Source organism: Mytilus trossulus, chromosome 8 (assembly GCF_036588685.1).
Source record: "Mytilus trossulus isolate FHL-02 chromosome 8, PNRI_Mtr1.1.1.hap1, whole genome shotgun sequence".
NCBI classification, from domain to species: Eukaryota; Metazoa; Mollusca; class Bivalvia; order Mytilida; family Mytilidae; genus Mytilus; species Mytilus trossulus.
In genome coordinates this window covers 59643995-59665369 of record NC_086380.1, presented here as the reverse complement: position 1 = coordinate 59665369, position 21375 = coordinate 59643995, and the positions used below count along the sequence as shown (strand labels likewise).

General features: G+C 31.8%; 1 protein-coding gene across 1 annotated transcript in view; it reads right to left on the bottom strand.

Moving 5' to 3' along the window:
- LOC134727824 (carbonic anhydrase 1-like) overlaps positions 1-21375 on the bottom strand; it is a 40654-nt gene that overhangs the window by 17200 nt on the left and 2079 nt on the right. Inside the window, exons 2-8 of the mRNA XM_063592215.1 lie at positions 18208-18237; positions 9018-9188; positions 8394-8548; positions 7693-7785; positions 7039-7102; positions 6569-6726; positions 1309-1515 (exon numbers count right to left, since the gene is read on the bottom strand). Coding sequence (XP_063448285.1) covers positions 1309-1515; positions 6569-6726; positions 7039-7102; positions 7693-7785; positions 8394-8548; positions 9018-9188; positions 18208-18237 — 878 coding nt within the window. The remainder of the gene's footprint in view (positions 1-1308; positions 1516-6568; positions 6727-7038; positions 7103-7692; positions 7786-8393; positions 8549-9017; positions 9189-18207; positions 18238-21375) is intronic.

Genomic DNA, 21375 nt, shown 5'->3' with positions numbered 1-21375 from the left:
CAATATACAAAATGTTGGTATCCTATAACTCGTAATAAGTGAGTTCTTCACATGACAATAAAAAGCTTCATCCTACAATCATCCAACTATTTTACATTTGAAAAGCTTAAACCTATTTAGGATGTTGACCTTTATAGCTTTTCTCAATATAAATAACAAATATTAATTATGATATAATTGAAGAATAATTTGAACGTCTTTGTAGCATCAGATATTTCACGATCCTTTTCACGATCTTCAAAAATGCGGTACGTGATCTTTCACGATCCGAAAAATCAATTTTTGTGTAAACAGTTCTTTATTTACCAAGTTTCAGATTATGTTTATACAAAATAACTATGAGAACCACTTGATTAATTCATACAGAATGCCCTTATTTGTATTAAAGTATTTTTTCTTGTCGAATTTGTGAAAAAATCATGTTTGTTTACATTTTTTATGTGACTGAAATGTCGAGAAGCAATCTGCCTTTTGTTGTTTTGTAATATCTATGTACTTTTAAAACTGGACATTCTCACATACTGATCATAATGTTGAATTATATTGACAGACAGTTTTATTTTGTCGTAAATTTGTGTGTGTAATTAATTAAATTAGAATATGTATTGACCTTTCATATGTCTTCTCGATTAAATGTCTTTCACGATCCGTTACCAGAACTTTCACGATCGTCTCTCAATACTTGGCCGCCGTTAGATATTCTTTCACGATCATTTCTCTCGATAAACCGAATGACACCTGTGCTTTAGCCTGCAATTAATTCTGTATATTGTTTGTGTTCACACAAAAACTAACATATTTAGCATTTATTTTCAATTTGTAATCCCTTGAGGCCTGCGTAGTATTATCAAAATCCACACTTTACGCTGAAGACGGGTTCGCAAAAAAAAAATCTCGAATGGTCAACAAAAATGCATCGCTCAAGGTGAATAATTATCTATTTTAACACAACAACTAATTTCAACAGTAAAAACAATTAACAAAACATTGTCAAATTTGAAACAGAAGTGTACGAATTGCCCTTTGCTTCAGACTTGACATTCAATAAACATGCATGCTGAAATTGATATGGTTGATTGTGTAACACATTCAAGTTTTGAAATCGACAATTGTCAACGTCATTGGAATGCAACTGGAATACACATGCCGAAGTCACACAGGTTCAAACAATACTCAGTCCGGCAGTGGGCGGAGATTTAAAGCGATATCTGTATAGTATAAGAGTATACAGATACAGCATAGCGATAAATGTAGGGCTGTATCTGTATAGTAGGACACCCAATTGCAGGATAACATTAAATACATTACCTGTGGCCAGTTAACAAACGGTCTGTTTGGAGCAGTTTCTAGTTGCTTAGGTTGTCTTCCGAATGTACCTTGTCTTTGGTATTGATAACCTCTTCGGTCATTGGTATACACATATCTTCCATTTAAAGGCTGGGTTGGTCGAAAGTTATCTGACAGAGGTCGGAAACGACGGAAATGACGATCGCTCAGAAGTCTGAATTGGTTAATCTGTAAAACAATGTGTAATATAATACTAGTCATGGACGCCTAGAAGTCTGAATTGGTTAATCTGTAAAACAATGTGTATTATAATACTAGTCATGGACGCCTAGAAGTCTGAATTGGTTAATCTGTAAAACAATGTGTATTATAATACTAGTCATGGACGCCTAGAAGTCTGAATTGGTTAATCTGTAAAACAATGTGTATTATAATACTAGTCATGGACGCCTAGAAGTCTGAATTGGTTAATCTGTAAAACAATGTGTAATATAATACTAGTCATGGACGCCTAGAAGTCTGAATTGGTTAATCTGTAAAACAATGTGTATTATAATACTAGTCATGGACGCCTAGAAGTCTGAATTGGTTAATCTGTAAAACAATGTGTATTATAATACTAGTCATGGACGCCTAGAAGTCTGAATTGGTTAATCTGTAAAACAATGTGTATTATAATACTAGTCATGGACGCCTAGAAGTCTGAATTGGTTAATCTGTAAAACAATGTGTAATATAATACTAGTCATGGACGCCTAGAAGTCTGAATTGGTTAATCTGTAAAACAATGTGTATTATAATACTAGTCATGGACGCCTAGAAGTCTGAATTGGCATATCCAACTATAGCAGTCATCACGTGACTTTTGTGACGTCACACATCACCCGTATCAAGCCCAAGTAAATTGTATAGAAACGCATAGGGGCTTTCTGGAATCGATGAAATACATTACTTTAAGTTCATGATACTAAAAGTGTGGGTCTTTGTAGTAATTCCTCATATATTTAGAAATATAAATATTCCTTTTGGAATAGTTTAAATTTTGATCTTCTCCCTTCCAAATGCTTTTGAAAATTTGTCTTGTTGCCTCGATAGTTCACACTGTTAAATCATACAACTACGATAAATATTGGATTTTCTGTCGTCTTTAACCTTGAATTGCGATTTAAACAAAACAGATGGAATAATTGTGGGTCTTTGTGCTTATTATTATATTCATAAATATTTGAAATATAGTATATAGAATAGTTTAATTTTCTAGTATGTCCCTTCCAAATTGATTTGAAAATAAGCTATTTTCAGAAAATCTGCTATTATTTTTCAAGATGGCGACCAGATTGACAGCGTGGGGCGACATGGTAAAAATATTATTTGGACGATTTTTACTATGAAAATTAAATAACCGTTGGATGCTCGCGTTTTCATTGATTGTCTTACCTTAAAGCAGCATGTAATCGAACATTGGTTCCTTTTTATCAAGCTTAAACATGCTGTTGTTACTTTTATAATTTTGAAAAATGGCGAACAAATAATTTTCAAACGTAGAGGATGTTCGACACTTATTTTGTTAATGCACATAATTCAATTTATTTTCTCTGTTTATATTGCAATTAAATATGACACGTTATTGTAACTATAAGAATAGCCTTAGACATAGCAAGATTAAGGACATATTAATTAAGTCATAACATCAACGTGATCAAAGAAAACAAACATGGCACCTAATCACGATGTAAGTTTTGACAATACCCATTTAAATGCAAGTTTTGACAATACCTTTGCCGGTTAGTGTTGTCCGATTATCAATGAAATTCTTTGCAATATTATTTTATATTCATAAAAGAAGACATCGAATGGATATAAACCGAGGTGAACTAAATATATTTTTCAATTTTCTTTAAATAATTCATCAGGTAACCAGTAAAAAAAATCCTAATTGAACCAGTCACATGCAGAGTTATCGAACGTGATTATGACTGTAATAGTTGCATATGTTAATCTGTAAAACAATGTGTAATATAATACTAGTCATGGACGCCTAGAAGTCTGAATTGGTTTATCTTTTATACAATTGGTCATTCAATAGTAATACTAGTAGACATGTTTGAATCAGTTTTTCGCGTAGATTTTTTAATATGTTTATCTATAAACTGCCCAGAAACGACGAAAATGGCTACGCTAGATGTCTGAATTAGGTTATCTACAAAATTCTCAGAAACGACAAAATAAACTCCAGAAAGGACGGAAAAGAAAATCAGAAAGGTGTCTGCTTTGGGTTATCTAACTTGAAAAAAAATCAATTATCATTAACAATCGCATAGATCATTTGTCTCAACTCGGGTGATTCCGTACCCTCATCTAATAGAAGGAGAGTAGCGGATTCTACCGAGTATTGCCGAATGGCGCATAGATGTCTGAATTGGTATATCAATAAAAAAAAAAAAAAGTCACACAACAGTCATACAGATCTTAGGTGGCTTTTGATTTTTGTCTCGAGCCTTCGACTTCTGTCGAAAAAGTGAGATATAGTGATCTTATATTTCATCGTCGGCGGAGTCGTCCACATATTATAACTCTGTGGTTTAAGTTTTTGTAATTTTAATAACTTTCTTAAACTCCTAGATTTATTAAACCTTGAAAGAAGCTTGTTTATGATCATAAGATAGTATCAAAAAGTAAATTTTGTAAAATAAAGAATCCATTTTTGGCGTATCTTACTAATAAATGAATTAAGTTTTTTTCTGCCGGGAAACATTACATTCACTCTGATTAAAGTTTTATGAATTTTAAAAACTTTCTTTAACAATCCTGGATGTGTACGAAACTTTGGCAGAACCTTGTTTATTATCAAAAGCTAGTATGTAGAAAGACATTTTTTTTTACCTGTGTATCCGATTTTTACTTATAAATGGATTTATCTTCCAGTTAACATTACATACAGTTTGCAGTTTGATCGATCTCTGTCTGACGCAGCTTTAAATAATTGTTCTGAAATTCTATGCTTTTTCTAGTTTTCATTGCCAGTTCTGATCCGTTACAGTTTTTATATGGTACCCAACACTTTCACTAAAATTAATTTGGCTCGTTTAATTTTCATAAAGTTTTGACAAAGTATTTACTTTGACCCTTTGACAAAATATAAAAATTTCTAAAAATTTTAATAACTTTCTTAAACTCCTAGATTTATTAAACCTTGAAAGAAGCTTGTTTATGATCATAAGATAGTATCAAAAAGTAAATTTTGTAAAATAAAGAATCCATTTTTGGCGTATCTTACTAATAAATGAATTAAGTTTTTTTTCTGCCGGGAAACATTACATTCACTCTGATTAAAGTTTTATGAATTTTAAAAACTTTCTTTAACAATCCTGGATGTGTACGAAACTTTGGCAGAACCTTGTTTATTATCAAAAGCTAGTATGTAGAAAGAAATTTTTTTTACCTGTGTATCCGTATTTTACTTATAAATGGATTTATCTTCCAGTTAACATTACATACAGTTTGCAGTTTGATCGATCTCTGTCTGACGCAGCTTTAAATAATTGTTCTGAAGTTCTATGCTTTTTCTAGTTTTCATTACCAGTTCTGATCCGTTACAGTTTTTATATGGTATCCAACACTTTCACTAAAAATAATTTGGCTCGTTTAATTTTCATAAATTTTTTACTAAGTATTTACTTTCACCCTTGACAAAAATATAAAAAATTCTAAAAATTTGAACCAACCAATTTATCCAAAAAATTACACTGGTTATATAGCAGTTTGACAAACACTAATTTTGATCATTGAGAAGCTTAAAATTCCCTCAACAACACAACATAATTAAAACGTTTAACTGATTTTACAGAGTTATCTACCAGTAGGTACCACCTTAACCATATGATTTATGAATTTGCATTAAGGATGTGTGCTCCTCTTATTTTTTAATATTTAGAATCCTCTGATTTTATCGATGTAGGACAACTAATAACATAGCCCACTAACCCCTACTTTTCTTTTCAAAATTTGGTTACATATAATTTGAAATGTCATATTTGAAAATCTTATAAAATCCTAGTTATTTTTTCATCGTGTTTTAAAGAATAAAAGTGCCTATGTTTAGCGTATACAAAATCTAGAGAGATTCATTTCCCGCCAAATTTCCAATGGCTGAATTTATGACGACATACTCGACATCGATGAGTCGAAGTCGAAGAACCAGACCAAAATATTCAACTTATCCAAGTTTTGACTCATTTGAGGTCAATTGTGTCGTCATAAAATATGTTCTGAAGGTCTCTGATGGGGTCGTCTGCTTTACATTAACTGATGATTAATTCATTACAATTGTCACAATCCTTTTATTTGTTTTAGTTATTTAGTTTTAAATCTGACGATTCATTTAATCTTTGCTTTGGTCATTTAAATTCGTGAAAAACAAAATCGGCGCAAATGAAAGAACACATCGGCGCAAATGAAATGCAGATCGGCGCAAATGCAAAACACCGGTATTTATCTCAGGTGAAAATGATCAACACACTTACATTCCGCTTGAACGATCAACAAATGTGTTAATTAGCCGTCACCATAAACATGTCATTTTAATTGTTTTAGGTGGCGTAAAAAGTACATCTGATTTAATTATTTATCATTAGATATTCACCTTTCGAACTTCGAGACATCAGGGTCAATTACCATTTAATTTAATTTTACTTCGACGGGACTATAATGTTTACTCGACTTAACCGAGTATCCGAATCAACCAAGTTCGGTAACTAAATAAACATTGATCAAACGGGAATTTTACTGGGACCGAGGAATTACTTCGACTCATCCGAGTTTTCGACATAACCGAGTTCGACACAACGAGTTGCGACTGTCTCGAAAACAAGCACAAATACCCTTCATCTGTTTCTGCTTTTTAGGTTTCTTTATTTATGATACTATCAATGTATAACGATCTTATAAAAAGCTTGTTGTTTTGAGGTGGTACCTAACACTACAGGGAGATAACTCTGTAAAATCAGCTAAACGTTTTAATTACGTTGTGTTGTAAAGGCAATGTTAAGCTTCTCAATGATCAAAATAAGTATTTGTCAAACTGCTATATAACCAGTGTAAAAAAAAAATCTGACAAAACGCTTGGTTCAAAATTTTTGAAATTTTGAAATTTTTGTTAAAGGGTCAAAGTAAATACTTTGTCAAAATTTCATGTGAATTCAACGAGACAAATTAATTTTAGTGAAAGTGTTGGGTACCACCTTAAGCAGAATAGTATAAAGTATATTATTTCTCAAATCACCTGTCTTTCAGATATTCGTATGTGTTCTTGAAATATTGTCCAGATTACACTCTCATAACATGGCGGCGTTGTCAATCCACCGTAATATCTATAAAATACATCAGTGGAACGTGGAAACAAGGATCCTAAAGCAAATGCTTGAATATTTACATGGTCGTCTGAAAAAAATTAAAGTGTTGTTTGCTTAAGTTCAGTAGCAAATAGTGAATTAGAACCAATCATGAAATATAAAACAATATTACAGTCATTCCTTAAATACAAAGTTATGAATTTAGAATAGGGTTTCCAACGTGGTATGATGTTTTTAAACCAATCTAACTTCTCAACGGAGATAATAAATCAAAGCAGATAAGGTATATATACTATCACCATTAGCATTAAAATTACTACCTTCAAATGAAAGGGTTACTCTAAAAAGGTGGAAATAATGATATACATATCTACACGCTTATCTCAGTAATCAATGTTACCTTTGTGTCTAACATCGTTCAAATGACCAATTATTTTGTCAAATGCCGGATTATGAGCACCGACCTGAAATAAAGTGTGACACGGTATAAAATCATTAGTTTCATGCAATATTCACGCCATTTTGAATTGGTTGTCTGATATTTATGGGAAAGGCTCTATTTGCTAGAACAAGATATTAAATTGGACCATGCACAAAACAGGAGATTCGCCAAACGGAAAAATTACAGTATGTGTATTCAAGATCCGATGTGGAACGCAATCAATTAATTCTTTTACTTGTTAACCTTGCTATATAATGTCCAATATAAATTTCCTCGGTCGTCATACTGGACTTTTTGTACATAAATTTTGATAGTAGGTCTTTTCCGAAGAAATGATTCAAAGTTTGATTGTGGATTAGGCATCCCCGCCAAAATGTTACTAAACAAAGGAAAACATGCAAAAAAAAAAAAGGGGGGGGGTGATGTAGTACTGTTGACCCGGATCAGATCACCCATGGTAGAACAAAGGAGCTGGGATGTAATGTCACCGTATAGTTAAGTAGATATCACTTTCAAACTTAAAGATATATTTGTAATACTATGTCATTTTAGATAAATAAACAATATGGTTTGCCTTAAATGTTTAGTATATAATGCCTACAATATACGTACATCAAATAGAAACGACAGCACAGCGAGTCCTCCTGTTGCATTTTTAGCTTCTTCAAACATTCTGTATCTTTGTGAGTAGGTGACAACGTGCATCTAGATTTACGAAAAACAGCAAATAGGATTAGACAGCGTACTACACATATGCAGCGCTCGTGGTTAAGGGTGTATAACTTTTACTAATTTCTTAAATATTATTACATACTTTATTAACCATAAAGAGATTTAAAAGTTTTTGGATTAATCATGAAAAGAGAGTAAAATCACTAATAAAAAAAACTTAACTCTGAGAAAAATTCAAAACGGAAAGTCCTCAACTAAACGGCAAAACCAAGCCCAAATACACCAAACAAATGAACAACAACCGTCATATTCCGAACTTGGTGCAGGTATAGTATATAATGTATTGACGAATAAAGTCTATAAAGTTCCTATAACGTTCGCTGAGTCTTTCTGGTTTTATTTGCCGTTCTTTTTTTCCAGTTTAAACGAAAAATCTAATAAGAACACATCTACATGTGTATAAAAACTTGTTTACTCTAATTTCTGGACTTATACATGTATCTTATCTGCAATTATTTCAATTATTGTTTAAAATAAATGTGAGGATCTTTTAATTTGATGCACGATTCATACTATTTTGACTTTTGCTCATATTATTGGGTTGTTTTTTTTGTGGGGATGTTTCTTTACTGTTGTTTTACCTCCATGGGGAAGAATCTACCATTTATGTCGTGTTCTGATCCGCGACTGTCTTGTGATCCCCAATGGAAGTGAAACTGTTTAACAGTATAAGGACCTGGAAGACCTCCACCTCTTACTACCAGCCGATTGTTTAGTCCTTCAACATCGACTTCAGCTATAAAACAGAGAAAGAAATGTACTGTTTATATACCGACCTGACCATATCATATAGATCCGAGAACGAAGTCTGAGGTCAATACCAGAATCTAACAGATTGCCGGATAATTGTAAAGATTTTGTTCTTTCACTTCAATACCCTAGTTTTTTGTGGGGTTCGTGTTGTTTATTCTTTAGTTTTCTACGTTGTGTCATGTGTACTATTGTTTGTCTGTTTGTCTGTTTGTCTTTTTTGTTTTTAGTCATGGCGTTGTCAGTTTGTTTTATAATCATAAGTTTTACTGTCCCTTTGGTACCATTCGTCCCTCTTTTATATTCTGTCGTATCGAGCTGATACATTTGTAACAAAGTAAACTGAAAATGTTCTGTTTTCTTTCTAAATTATTTCCGTTCGTTGGAAGTCTAAGTAAATAAGTTAATATTTCCTAAATCCATTATTCATTTTGAATTCCTTATTTTTAAAATACCTGTGTGTCCATTATTTTCAAGGGTCAGCCGAATATTGTTGACATTATTCAGATCACTCAGATCAAATCTGCCCAATCGTTGATTCAGACGTATTTGGTTGGTTTGTACATCGATCGGGGATTGATGTCGTCCACCACATGTTCTATATTCTCTTGGCCATTCAGCAGGAGCTACAGATAAAAGATGTAAACCGTGTTATGCTGGTTTGTATGTCGATCAGATTATTTTTGTCTACTTGCATATATTATTCCCGAACATTTTTTTAATCAACGCGCATATACCCAAACAGTTATTTTGCCTACACACAATCTGCCGCGGGAAAAGGGAGACCATTTCAATCGTGATCAAAAGATTTTTTAGATATTTTCAAAATTGTTTATAGCTTAAACATTTTTTTCGACCGTTGTGGGTTTTTTTTTTCTCCATTTTAACATATTTATGGTTTCAACTTAAGCATATTTCAGTTAGAATTTAACCAGTAACTTGTTCAAAATTTTAGAAAAAAACTGGCCTTATGTAAAACATGTAATAAAATGTGTCCTAACATGACAATACACTTTACACAAACTATTTGACAAATGTTAATCTAATAATGTATTGTAATGCGCCTTGTTTTACATATGTTAAAACAATGTGTCTATTGGTTGTTTAGAGAAGAAGAAGAAAGATGTTTTATTTCCAATTATGGGCCCCAAAGGGCATAAATATTAAAAATCAATGATTTTCATAATTATACTATATTGTAGCGTTGTCGTTTTTGTATGGATTCGTGTTTGTCGATGTGTTATTTTGGTAGCGTAAATTACGTAAAATCCATATTCAAATGGCACAAAGAAAAACAAACCAAAACACAAAGTTTCAAATCAAATCACTATGTAATCTGTTAAATGTTTATCAGTTTGACGTGATACAACAGTTGAACAATAATCCCAATTCACTAACACAATATTACTCCAACACTTCTAGCTTACAATCTCCACTCTATATATATTCTCCTCTTTTTATTACTCTGATCTCTCTCGCATCCCCTTATATACCTATTTACAGGCGGTACCCCGACGGTTCCAAAGATGGGGTACCGGGCGGTTCTTTAGATACCGGGCGGTACCTCAACGGTTCTAAAGCTTGGCTACCGGGCGGTACCTTGACAGTTTCAAAGATGAGGTTACCGGACGGTACCCCGACGGTTCCAAAGATGGGGTACCGGGCGGTTCCATAGATACCGGGCGGTGAATTTAAATGATATAGAAACCGTTCAAATAAATAAAAATACTGGGCATTGCCCTGTAGAAATGTAATTTAACCCAAACGTATTAATAAAAAGATATGTTACATAATAATAAATTATACAGTCAAACTAAAATCGCTACAATATAAACAATGATATAGCAAAAAGATCAATGAAAACTATTTAAGTTCTTAAAAGAGTCATTCTCTGTAAGCATCAAAATCATGTGGAAATGACATGTCACAGAATTAGTTCAAAATTTGTAAAAATGATCTAACAGTTGAGATATACTGAAAAATACAACCAGTTTCGTGAAAAATTTTGTGGTTGCTATGGTAACGACTTGAACACTTTTTGGTCAATTTTGGCAAGGAAAAAAGGCTAAAAATGTGCAATTTCAGTTAGATAAATACGACCTTCAAGAGAATAAAAAAGAAAATTTTGTTTGCTATTATGAATAAGTATGGTAACGACATATTTAAAAATTGCATTTAAAAAAATATATTTAAAAGCATGTATGTCAAGAACCTAGCTCCAAAAAGGGTCAAATTCCATGTGTATTGAAAATCCAATTTTACCCTGTTTTGAAAGCATCGAAAATTTTCAACCCAGATTTTCCCAATATGGTTAAAATAATTTTTGAATAGATTAACCATTGCGTAATCAAAATACAAAAAATTGGGAGGGGTAAATTTGAAAATTTTGCTAAATTCAATTTTTTGAAAACATGGTTTTTCGAAATTGCTGTTTTTCATATTGTTACAAAAATAATATTGAAATTGACAAAAATGCTTTAAATGTCTGCAAATACTTAATCTTGATCTCAGAAAAAATACATGTTATCAAAATTAAATATAACAACTGCTGAACCCTAAAAGCTCAATTTAAAGCCCCTTTTAGTTATTCCTGTGTATCAGGAGTAGTTTCCCCTGAATCACTCTTCAGACAAGAAGACACTTTTATTGTTTGTCTATCTGATGAGTTAAGCCTTTTTCTACTGATTTTTATGGTTCGTTCTTATGTTGTACTGTTATACCACTGTCCCAGGTTAGGGGAGGGTTGGGATCCCGCTAACATGTTTAACCCCGCTACATTATTTATGTATGTGCCTGTCCCAAGTCAGTAGCATGTAATTGAGTGGTTGTCGTTTGTTTATGTGTTACCTATTTGTTTTTCGTTCAATTTTTTTATATAAATAAGGCTGTTAGTTTTCTCGCTTGAATTTGTTTTACATTGTCTTATCGGGGCCTTTTATAGCTGACTATATGCGGTATGGGCTTTGCTCATTGTTGAAGGCCGTACGGTGACCTATAATTGTTAATGTTTGTGACATTTTGGTCTTTTATGGATAGTTGTCTCATTGGCAATCATACCAGATCTTCTTCTTTTTATATACAAACGTTTTTGTTTGTCTACAGAAAACAATTCCAATAGTGTAGGACGATGACAAATGTATTTAAAGTACTATAAACACAATAGAATGTGTTTTGTTTACCGCTCTCGGTTTAATCACAAATAAGACTGTTGAAAACATTCCTGGTGCTTTACTGAACTTGTGAAAATGAAATCATTCCATCAATTGGTTATTGTGCTAAATTATTTTAATTGAAATTTTACAAATGTTTTTTTTGTAATGTTTAACACATTCCCAACAATTGCTCATGCAAAATGCCATTTAATGGAGAAAGGAAAAGGAAAACTCTGTGCCTGGTGTTGAGTGAAAATTGGAACACACCAAACATGTAGACAAGAAAAAGAAGAGATTGGGGCTAGCAGTACTTGCTGTGAATCTGATGACAAGAGGAAAAGTTCTTCCAGAAAGAGACATACTTGTGAAACTAAAACAATATCAAATCTTTAACTGTATGAAATTATTGATGTGGGGGTTGGTACAAGGAACGGGACTTCAAGCCAAGATCACCATTTATAGCAGTACATGTATCTACCTGTCTATCAAACAGCTGCGCCATGAGTGCATGATACGTCCGTCATATTTTCAAAGAATAAAGTTCAATTACTTTTCAATGTCATATTAGCTAATGTATGAAAATCAAAAGTTAACTTGCATCAATAGATATAAACAATTCACCAAAGTTTGATGATATTGCCGAAAGCATTTTTGAGTTATTATTAAAAAAAAACTTATAAATCCCCCTATCTTATGACTAAAACCTTATGACTTGGAAATGTAAATTGTAAAATTTGTAAAATTATAAAGGAAGCTTACATCAATAGATATAAATAATTCATCAAAGTTTCATAAGAATTTCTGAAAGCATTTTAGAGATATTGTCTGAAAAGTGGAAAATCCCCCTTTTTGACTCACCTGACCCGAAGGGCCAAGTGAGCATTTCTCATCACTTTGGTCCGGCGTCCGTCGCCGTTAACTTTTAAAAAAACCTGCTCCTCTGAACTAATGGGCCAAATTTTACCAAACTTGTCCACAATCATCATTGGGGTATCAATTTAAAAAAAAATGTGTCCGGTGACCCGGCCCGCCAACCATGATGGCCGCCATGACTAAAAATACAACATAGGGGTAAACTGTAGGTTTTTGCTTATATCTCTGAAACCAAAGCATTTAGAGCAAATCGACCTGGAAGGGGGGAATTGTTAATCAGGTCAAGTTCTATCTACACTGAAATTTTCAGATAATTGGACAACCCGTTGTTTCCCAATCCACTATAAATAAATATGTTTAAACTAACCCGTTGTTGGGTTGCAGCCCCTTAATTGGTAATTTTAAGAAAAATTTACAGCTTTTTGTTATTATCTTGAATATTATTATAGAAAGAGATAAACTGTATCAGCAATAATGAACAGTAAAAGTAAGACCTTAAAATAAGTCAACATACCCAAGATGGTCAATTGACCCCTTAAGGATTTATTGCCCTTAATATTCACTTTTAAATAACTTTTATGAATTGTATACATTTTTTTTTAAATATTTTCATAGTATTTCCCACTGTAACTACTAGGCCAAGTTCATTATAGATAGAGATAATTGTAAGCAACAATAATGTTCATTAACGTAAGATCTACATACACGTTACCATCACCAAAACACTATTTTGTCATGAATTCATCTATGTCCTTTGTTTAACATGCACATATACCAAGGTGAGCGACACGTGCTCTTTATAGCCTCTAGTTTTTTGAATAAAATCCTGTATACTGCATACCTGCCAACTGTCACTATTTGCGGGTGATTTCCCCCATGAAGGCTCCGAAATGGAAATTTTGAAAGAGCAATTTTGTTCACAATTTTAAACAAAACATTTGATTTTACAAGGGCTATAGGATTGTAACAGAATGAAGAAGCCTAAAAACAACATTAAAATATATATTAAGGCCCCCTTGAAGGTTTTGTAAGACTGTAAAAGCAATATTGCACGCTAAACTGCCATGGGCATTTTAAAAAGTTAACAGCCTAAACAGGTATGATACTGGAAATGTAAAATCTAGAATTAAAAAACAAAAAGGAGTCCATGTCAAAAGATATAAACAATTCACTAAAATCATTTGCAAGTTGGTAAAAGCATTTTTGATTTTTGTCCGAAAACTGGAAAATTATCCTTTTTAATGAATAAAACCCTATAAACTTAGAAAGGTAAAATCTAAAAAAATCAAAAACAAAAGGGAGCTCAGGTCAATAAATATAAACAATTCACCAAAGTTTAATGCAAATTGATAAAAGCGTTTTTGAGTTAAATGTCCCAAATGTTGATGACGGACGGACAATGAAATTGAGACTGAAAATGTGTCAAAGAGACAACAACCCAACCATAGAGTAGACAAAAGCTGATGGCCAGCAATAAGTCGTCAATATATATCTTTATTCTCATAAACCAAAGTACAATGCAGTATACCAAAATACATCCTGTAAACAGGCGTATAAAAAGTAGCACAATTCTGTTGTTGACTAAACAGCTGTTATTGATCTTTATGCTTTGAAAACGTGACGAGCGTATCATGTGGTCAGGACATGTATTTCAATTTTCTAAAGTTAGCCTCAACAAAATGTGATCAAACTTATACACAATGATAATTACTACAAAATGCAGATCAAGTTTGAATTTTTGTGATGTCACTTTAACTATTCAAGAGTTTGCCTGTATGCTAAACCTTTTCGACTACAAGCCGGAAGAATAATTATTTAAAAAGTTTAGTTGGAAAAGAAGAATTTTACTTGTAGTTTAGTGCACAGACTGCCAGTTATATGTCCTTTAACATATAGAAGAATTTCTAAATTTTTCAATTCAGTTCTCCAACTTATATGTAAGTTTACCTAAACAAAATGTTATGAATTGTATACTCAATACTTATTGCCACACAATCGGACCAAGTACACATTGCATCACTTTCAACATCCCTGAATTATGTCTTATTATAACTTTATGCAAGCAAGGTCATTATATGTGTCCAATGGAATTTATTTAAATAACGGAAAAAACCCATTGCTTTCATGTTTCACTTTGCGGTAAAAATTTCCTAAAAATCGCCATACTTGGACGGAGCCCGGTGATGAATTTGTATTCTATATTCATATCTGTTGATTTAATTTATAATTTTACTGAAGATTAAATGTATAATTTGCCCACTGTTAATTTTTGAAAAGGTTGATAGATCAATTTATCATTTAAAGCATTATAAAATTAACTAGGTTAACAATGATAGATGGTTTGTATGCCGCTTTCAGCAATATTGTGATATTTCGAGATGTTTTGGATGCAATTAGATGTCCTGAATATTAGTTCTCAACCGACCAGAATCAACATTAAATATTATACAAATTACAATTGGTTCCCTGGCCCAAGGGAGATATGTTAATTTGTTCACCATGTTTCCCCCGAAGTTAGTGTCCGAGGGAAAATGTGTCTGATTTAGGGTAAAAAAATGTAGGGAAGCCGATAAGTGTCAGGGTAGAGTTTTATTTTTAAACTAAGCTAACTTGTCGAAACGACTTAGCTAAGTTGTTATAACGACTTAGCATATTTATCTTGTTATAACAACTTAGCTAACTTGTTTAAACGAGTTGGCTAAGTTGTTATAACAAGATAAATATGGTAAGTCGTTATCACAACTAAGCTAAGTCGTTTAAACAAGTAAGCTAAGTCGTTATAACGACTTAGCATATTTATCTTGTTATAACAACTTGGATAACTTGTTTTAACGACCTAACTTACTTGTTTAAACAACTTAGCTAAGTTGTTATACTGAGTTAGCATATTTATCTTGTTATAACAACTTAGCTAACTTGTTTAACGACTTAGCTTACTTGTTTAAACAACTTAGCTAAGTTGTTATAACGAACAAGCATATTTATCTTGTTTTAACAACTTAGCTAACTTGTTTTAACTACTTAGCTTACTTGTTTTAACAACTTAGCTAAGTTGTTTCAACGACTCAGCATATTTATCTGGTTATAACAACTTAGCTAACTTGTTTTAACGACTTAGCTTACTAGTTTAAACAACTTAGTTAGCTTGTTTAAACATCTTAGCTTACTTGTTATAACGACTAAGCTTACTTGTTATAACGACTAAGCTTACTTGTTATAACGACTTAGCTAATTTCACTCGTTATAACAACTTAGCTTACTCGTTATTCATTCTTTGCTTCATTTACTTTTTATCTTACTATAATCATTGCTCTACTAATTTTGTAGAAATTAAAAATATTTCTCTGAATAAAAACTACAATATCTTAATCTTACTATGTTGGATTTAAACCTTTTATAGTATTTGGATCAACAAATGTATGCATTATTTGACAGAGATCAGTTGTCATGATCAATAGCACAATAAATAATGCAAGTTAATTCAAACACGTCAAGTTATCGAAACATAAGCTTTGATAGCAATAGTTTAGAATGGTGATGAAAAAACAATTGCGACACATACTATGTTAAAAGAAAAGGCAGATAATTGAAAGCTTGCAATTCAGTCGTTCATTATAAAGTTACCAACTGGCATGCAAAATGTAGATTTCAGATGTATAATCAGGGAATGTATGAAAAAAGTTAAGACAATATCATTAGAAGGATTTTTTTTTGTCATTTTTCATATAAAAAACATGATATTTATATCTCATTTTAATTTTTTTCATTGACTAATCATCTGATGTGATAAGGATTGCAATAATAACAGTTATGCCTGGATTTTTTTCCCTAAAATAAAAAAAAAAAATCCAAAAATTCAAAAGTGACCTTTTTTCAAACAAAATTAAAAAAAAAATAAAAAATATACCCTCTGAGATATTTTTGTCAATAATGCATCATATGCAATATTTTATAATGATCATCTTCGTTTATGCCAAAAAATCTGGAAAAAAAAATTTTGAAGCCATAAAATTGGGTTATTTTGTGATTTTTTGCAAATCTTGATTTTTTGAAAAACATCAAATTTTAAATTTCAAATTTTTTACTTTAGATGAAAAAACTTTCGAAACTTTCAAATGTATTTTGAAACACTAATATATAATAGCTGAAGAGCAAAAGAAAATTGGGGATATATGTGTCCAGTGTAATAGGAAAAAAGCGGTAAAAAAGGGTAAAAATAGAGTTTTCATCGAGCATTTTTGGCGTTTTTCAACCAAAATCAGAGCAACTTGTTTCCATGGCAACCAACACTTCAAATTTTTAAATGAGTATTATTTTTGTTGTCAGTGCACCATTTCTAACCCATGATCTGAAAATAAAGGATATCCATGAGTATGTATTTCTCATTTTCTTTGAAATCCTTTGATGCTTACAGAGAATGACTCTTTAAAAAGAACACGTAGATAAAGAATCTGTAATATGTTGGTTTTTTTTTTAATCTATATCAACCACACGTGCATTTAAATGTATTAGAATTTAAATTCGAATACATTTTAATGCACGTGTGTTTGATATAGATAACAAACAAGCAGCACAGAAAGAAAATAGAAAACTAAATACACGTGTATAGTAAACAACAAGTTGGATCAATTATATAACAAACGTTATGTTTAACAGTTCTTTTTTCATAGTACTATGTTTTTGGTTGTTTTGGTCTCATTTTAGTATCCAAGTAGAAATAATACATATATATATATTTATAGTTTTCAATTTAGACTCGTATATATATTTTTCTCTAATTCTATGGAAATTTATCCCTTTTCGAACCCATTGTATAAAAAAATTTAATCAACGTGTGGTTGCTGGTGATCTCAGAAGATCATTGGTTGATTTTAAGGGTCATGACCTTTTTGGCTGACTGGATGAACCAAAATATGATAACAGGTGTTAATGAAATTGACAACTTCGTGCAATGTGAAAGGCACTCGAAGGGGATTTTCGGTAAACGAAAAAAGAAAATGTCTTTTTAATCATTAGAGAAACAGATTCTTACATAGTTACTCGTGGATTATCGGATTTATCCAATCTCGATAGTTAAATTATAAATTTTAAAGTACTCGCCGAGGCGGCTCGAACTTTAAAATTGATAATTTACTATCTCGATTGGATAAATCCGATAATCCACTGGTATCAATGTAAGAATCTATATATAAAGCTTAAATGGATGATTTAGATATATTTATTTAATATATATATATATATATATCTAAATCATCCATTTAAGCTTTTGGTAATTACTCGTACGTGGATTCCCTGTGCAATGCGAGGTTTCAAAGCATTGTTTAAAAAGAAACAAATGTATTTTCTTGCCAAACTCAAAAATAAGGTCGTTAATTTTCTCGTTTGAATTGTCTGACATTATCATTTCGGGGTCTTTTATAACTGAATGTGCCGTATGGGTTTTGCTTACTGTTTAAGGCAGTTCAATGACATACATGTACATTGTTAATTTCTATGTCATTTTTGTTTATTGTAGAGAGTTGTCTCATTGGCAATCATACCATATCTTCTTTTTTTTATATTTCAACCACAATAGCGTACAAACAGTCGTTTGTATGTATGAACAAACCATGTGACTTACGTATTCCATCTTGATAACCCCACGTGTTACCTGTAATATAAAAAAAACAACATGAAAATCAAAAAATTCTTTATAGACTATTATATATATCCTTTATAAACCAATAATGTATTAAAGGCAATATAACAAGGTTAATGCTATCTCACAATGTACCAAGTTATGAGAGCCTGTATTTCCGTGGTTATCGTAGGTCGTATCTGTCCTATTCCTTTTCGTCAATTGCTTTTTAATAAATATGTTTTCTCAACTGATTTGTAAAGTATATTTTTGATACACGGGCCTGTACAGTTGAGCATTTGATATGGATTTTTCATTGTTAAATGTCTATAATTAATTCCATCCTTTTTTTTCGAAAGGTGATGAATCATAGTTGTCTCATTAGTTATCATGCCACAGCTCTTTCTTTTTTATATTCTTAGGCAGCAACCCATTGATTTTTGGGGGAGTGGGGGGGGGGGGGGGCGGAGTCTATGGATATTTTTGGGAAAAAAGTTTGTTTCCCGTTTTTGGAGAAAAAAATAATTTGTTTTTGACCCTGAGAAAAAAATGTTTGTTTCACACTCAGCTGTCACTATATGTAATGCTAATTTTGAAAGAAAAAAATGATTTCGACTTGTCGCCAAAAAAATAGATTGTCTTTCGCCGAAGGAGTAAAAAAAGTTTGTCAAGAAATGAAATCCATAGCCCCCCTGGAAAATAAAATGGTTGCTGCCTTAAGAGTTAAGCATACTGGTTTCAACAACAACACGTGTCGTTATTAATAACATAATTAATTCCAAACGGACCAAAGTCTAAAAAACACACTTTTATACTTTAAATGAAACTGTTAAAGCAGTGGGGGATCCAGAGGGTAGGGGTCCGGGGTGTACCCCCCCCCTTTTTGTCTTTGGTTGGAAATCTCCTTTTCAAATTGGTTGAATCCGCTCCTGTTAAGTGTTGTCCTTTAATTATCATATAAAAAAGAAGATGTGGTATCATTGCCCATGAGACAACTATCCACAAGAGACCAAAATTACACAGACATTAACAACTATAGGTCACTTTACGACCTTCAACAATGAACAAAGCCCATACCGCATTGTCAGCTACAAAAGGCCCCCGTTAAGACAATGTAAAAAAATTCAAACGAGAAAACTAACGGCCTTATTTTTAGCAACCTATTTGCATTTATTATGTCTTTTTTTAAGGAATAATTATTGTGACAGATATTTGACACAAATTGGACAAAGATGACAATATGATTATTATTTAAGTTTTATGTTTATGAGAAAGTAATAATTTTTCACTTTAATTCAATATGCGTGGGTTGATGCAATTAGTAAATTGGGTCGTGTCAAAAAATATCTTAGAATATGTCCCAAGATATGTCTTAGAACCTTGTTTATGATCGATGGTCTTATGACATGTCTAGTACATGTCTTATATAAAACAAAGCTATCTTAGGACCGGATTCTTTGATTGAAGTTAAAATTGTTGCATTTTTACCTCAAAGTTTACTCTGAGTACAGACAAACCTGTGCATCTGCATGGTAAAGTTTTAAAGCATAGCATGTCCTAGATACACATGTTTGTTTGTATTCACAATATATTTTGAGTTGAAAATGCAGGCAGCTGTTTCAGCAAAGGGTCCACATGAACCTTAACGTTATACTAACACAACTTTTAAAAAAAAAAAATTTCTCCCTAAAGTTGCTTTGAAACGCAAACCATGACCTTATAACGCAAACATTTGCGTTGTAACGCACATATCTTGATTCTAATTATTCATTAAGTTTTGTATATGTTCCAGATCAATGAGTATTTGGACCGTACGCGTACGGTCGGACCGTATGAGTATCCGAGTATGGTCCAGTACGAGCTGACCATACATGTTATAAGATCATATGGGTTAAATTCTAACAAATTATCTTACTTTTTTAGTTTTACTATTTATTATTATTACAATAACACGGATAAATTAACAAAGGAACGATTGAAATTAAATATTTGTTTAATTGTTTATCTTGATCCTAATCTGTACTCTCAACTACTGTTACACTTGCTACCACAAGTAACGAACTAATATTTTTTATAATACATATTTGCAGTTCTTGTATAATCCTCAGCATTTGCATTTTTTGGAAAGTTGCTAAATATTCTAAAACAATTGTCCTCAAACATTATATTTACTTCCGATATTTTAATTTTAGTGATCATAATTAAATTATGTTACTGAGTGATTGACATGCTAAATACAATTGACTAACAGATTCAATAAGCGTGATTTTTTTTTCAATTACAATTAAACTTTTTTATTTCAATTTGAGAGTTAAGTTATATTGATCTGTTATGTGCATCTAATTATCTTTTCCAAATTCTTAATATTATTCAGACCGTACGCGTACGGTCCGACCGTTCCAGTATTTTTTAAAAGTACGCATACGGTCTGGAACATATATATTATTGCAGTTGTCATGTACAAGTAGATAAAAAAGAAATATAAATACAAGGCTAAATCATTATAGTGAATCTGCATAGAAATAAGGGAATAATGAAAGTGCAATTATACATAGACTATACATATACATAGAATGATTTGTTCATCAGAAAAGTATATAATTTAACAACAAAATAGATATTGTGTAGTATATTTGCATATAATCTAATTTGAAAATTAAAAAAAAAATGTCATACATGTGAAACTTTCAAGTCAAATAGACAAAATGATCTTTCGGTTTCAAAAAGAATCAGGTAAAGAGTTTGGAAAATTGGATTCCCTTTCTCCAATTTGAAAATTTTCCCAGAATTTAACGCTATTTAAAAAGAATTTATTGGTGTATAAACTGGACCAAGTCACTAACAAACATATTGTAAAAGTCCTTTAACGGTTTGCGTTATTTCGCAAAGGTTTTCGTTATAAGAAACATTAAAAAAAAGTTGTGTGGCGCTAATACGCTTCCGTGTAATAGTTAAAAATTGTACTAGTATTTTATTATTTTCTTTATGCCATATTAGTTGATTTTATTTTGACCATGAGATATCGTGAAACTTTAAGCTCCTTCCTTAGACACCTATTTATTTAACCTAACTTTAGGTCTAAATTTATGACATATCTTATTTTATGAGACTTTCGTTAACCTAAAGCCCCGGTCACAACAGACCGTACGAGTTTTTGTTCGTGGAAGATCT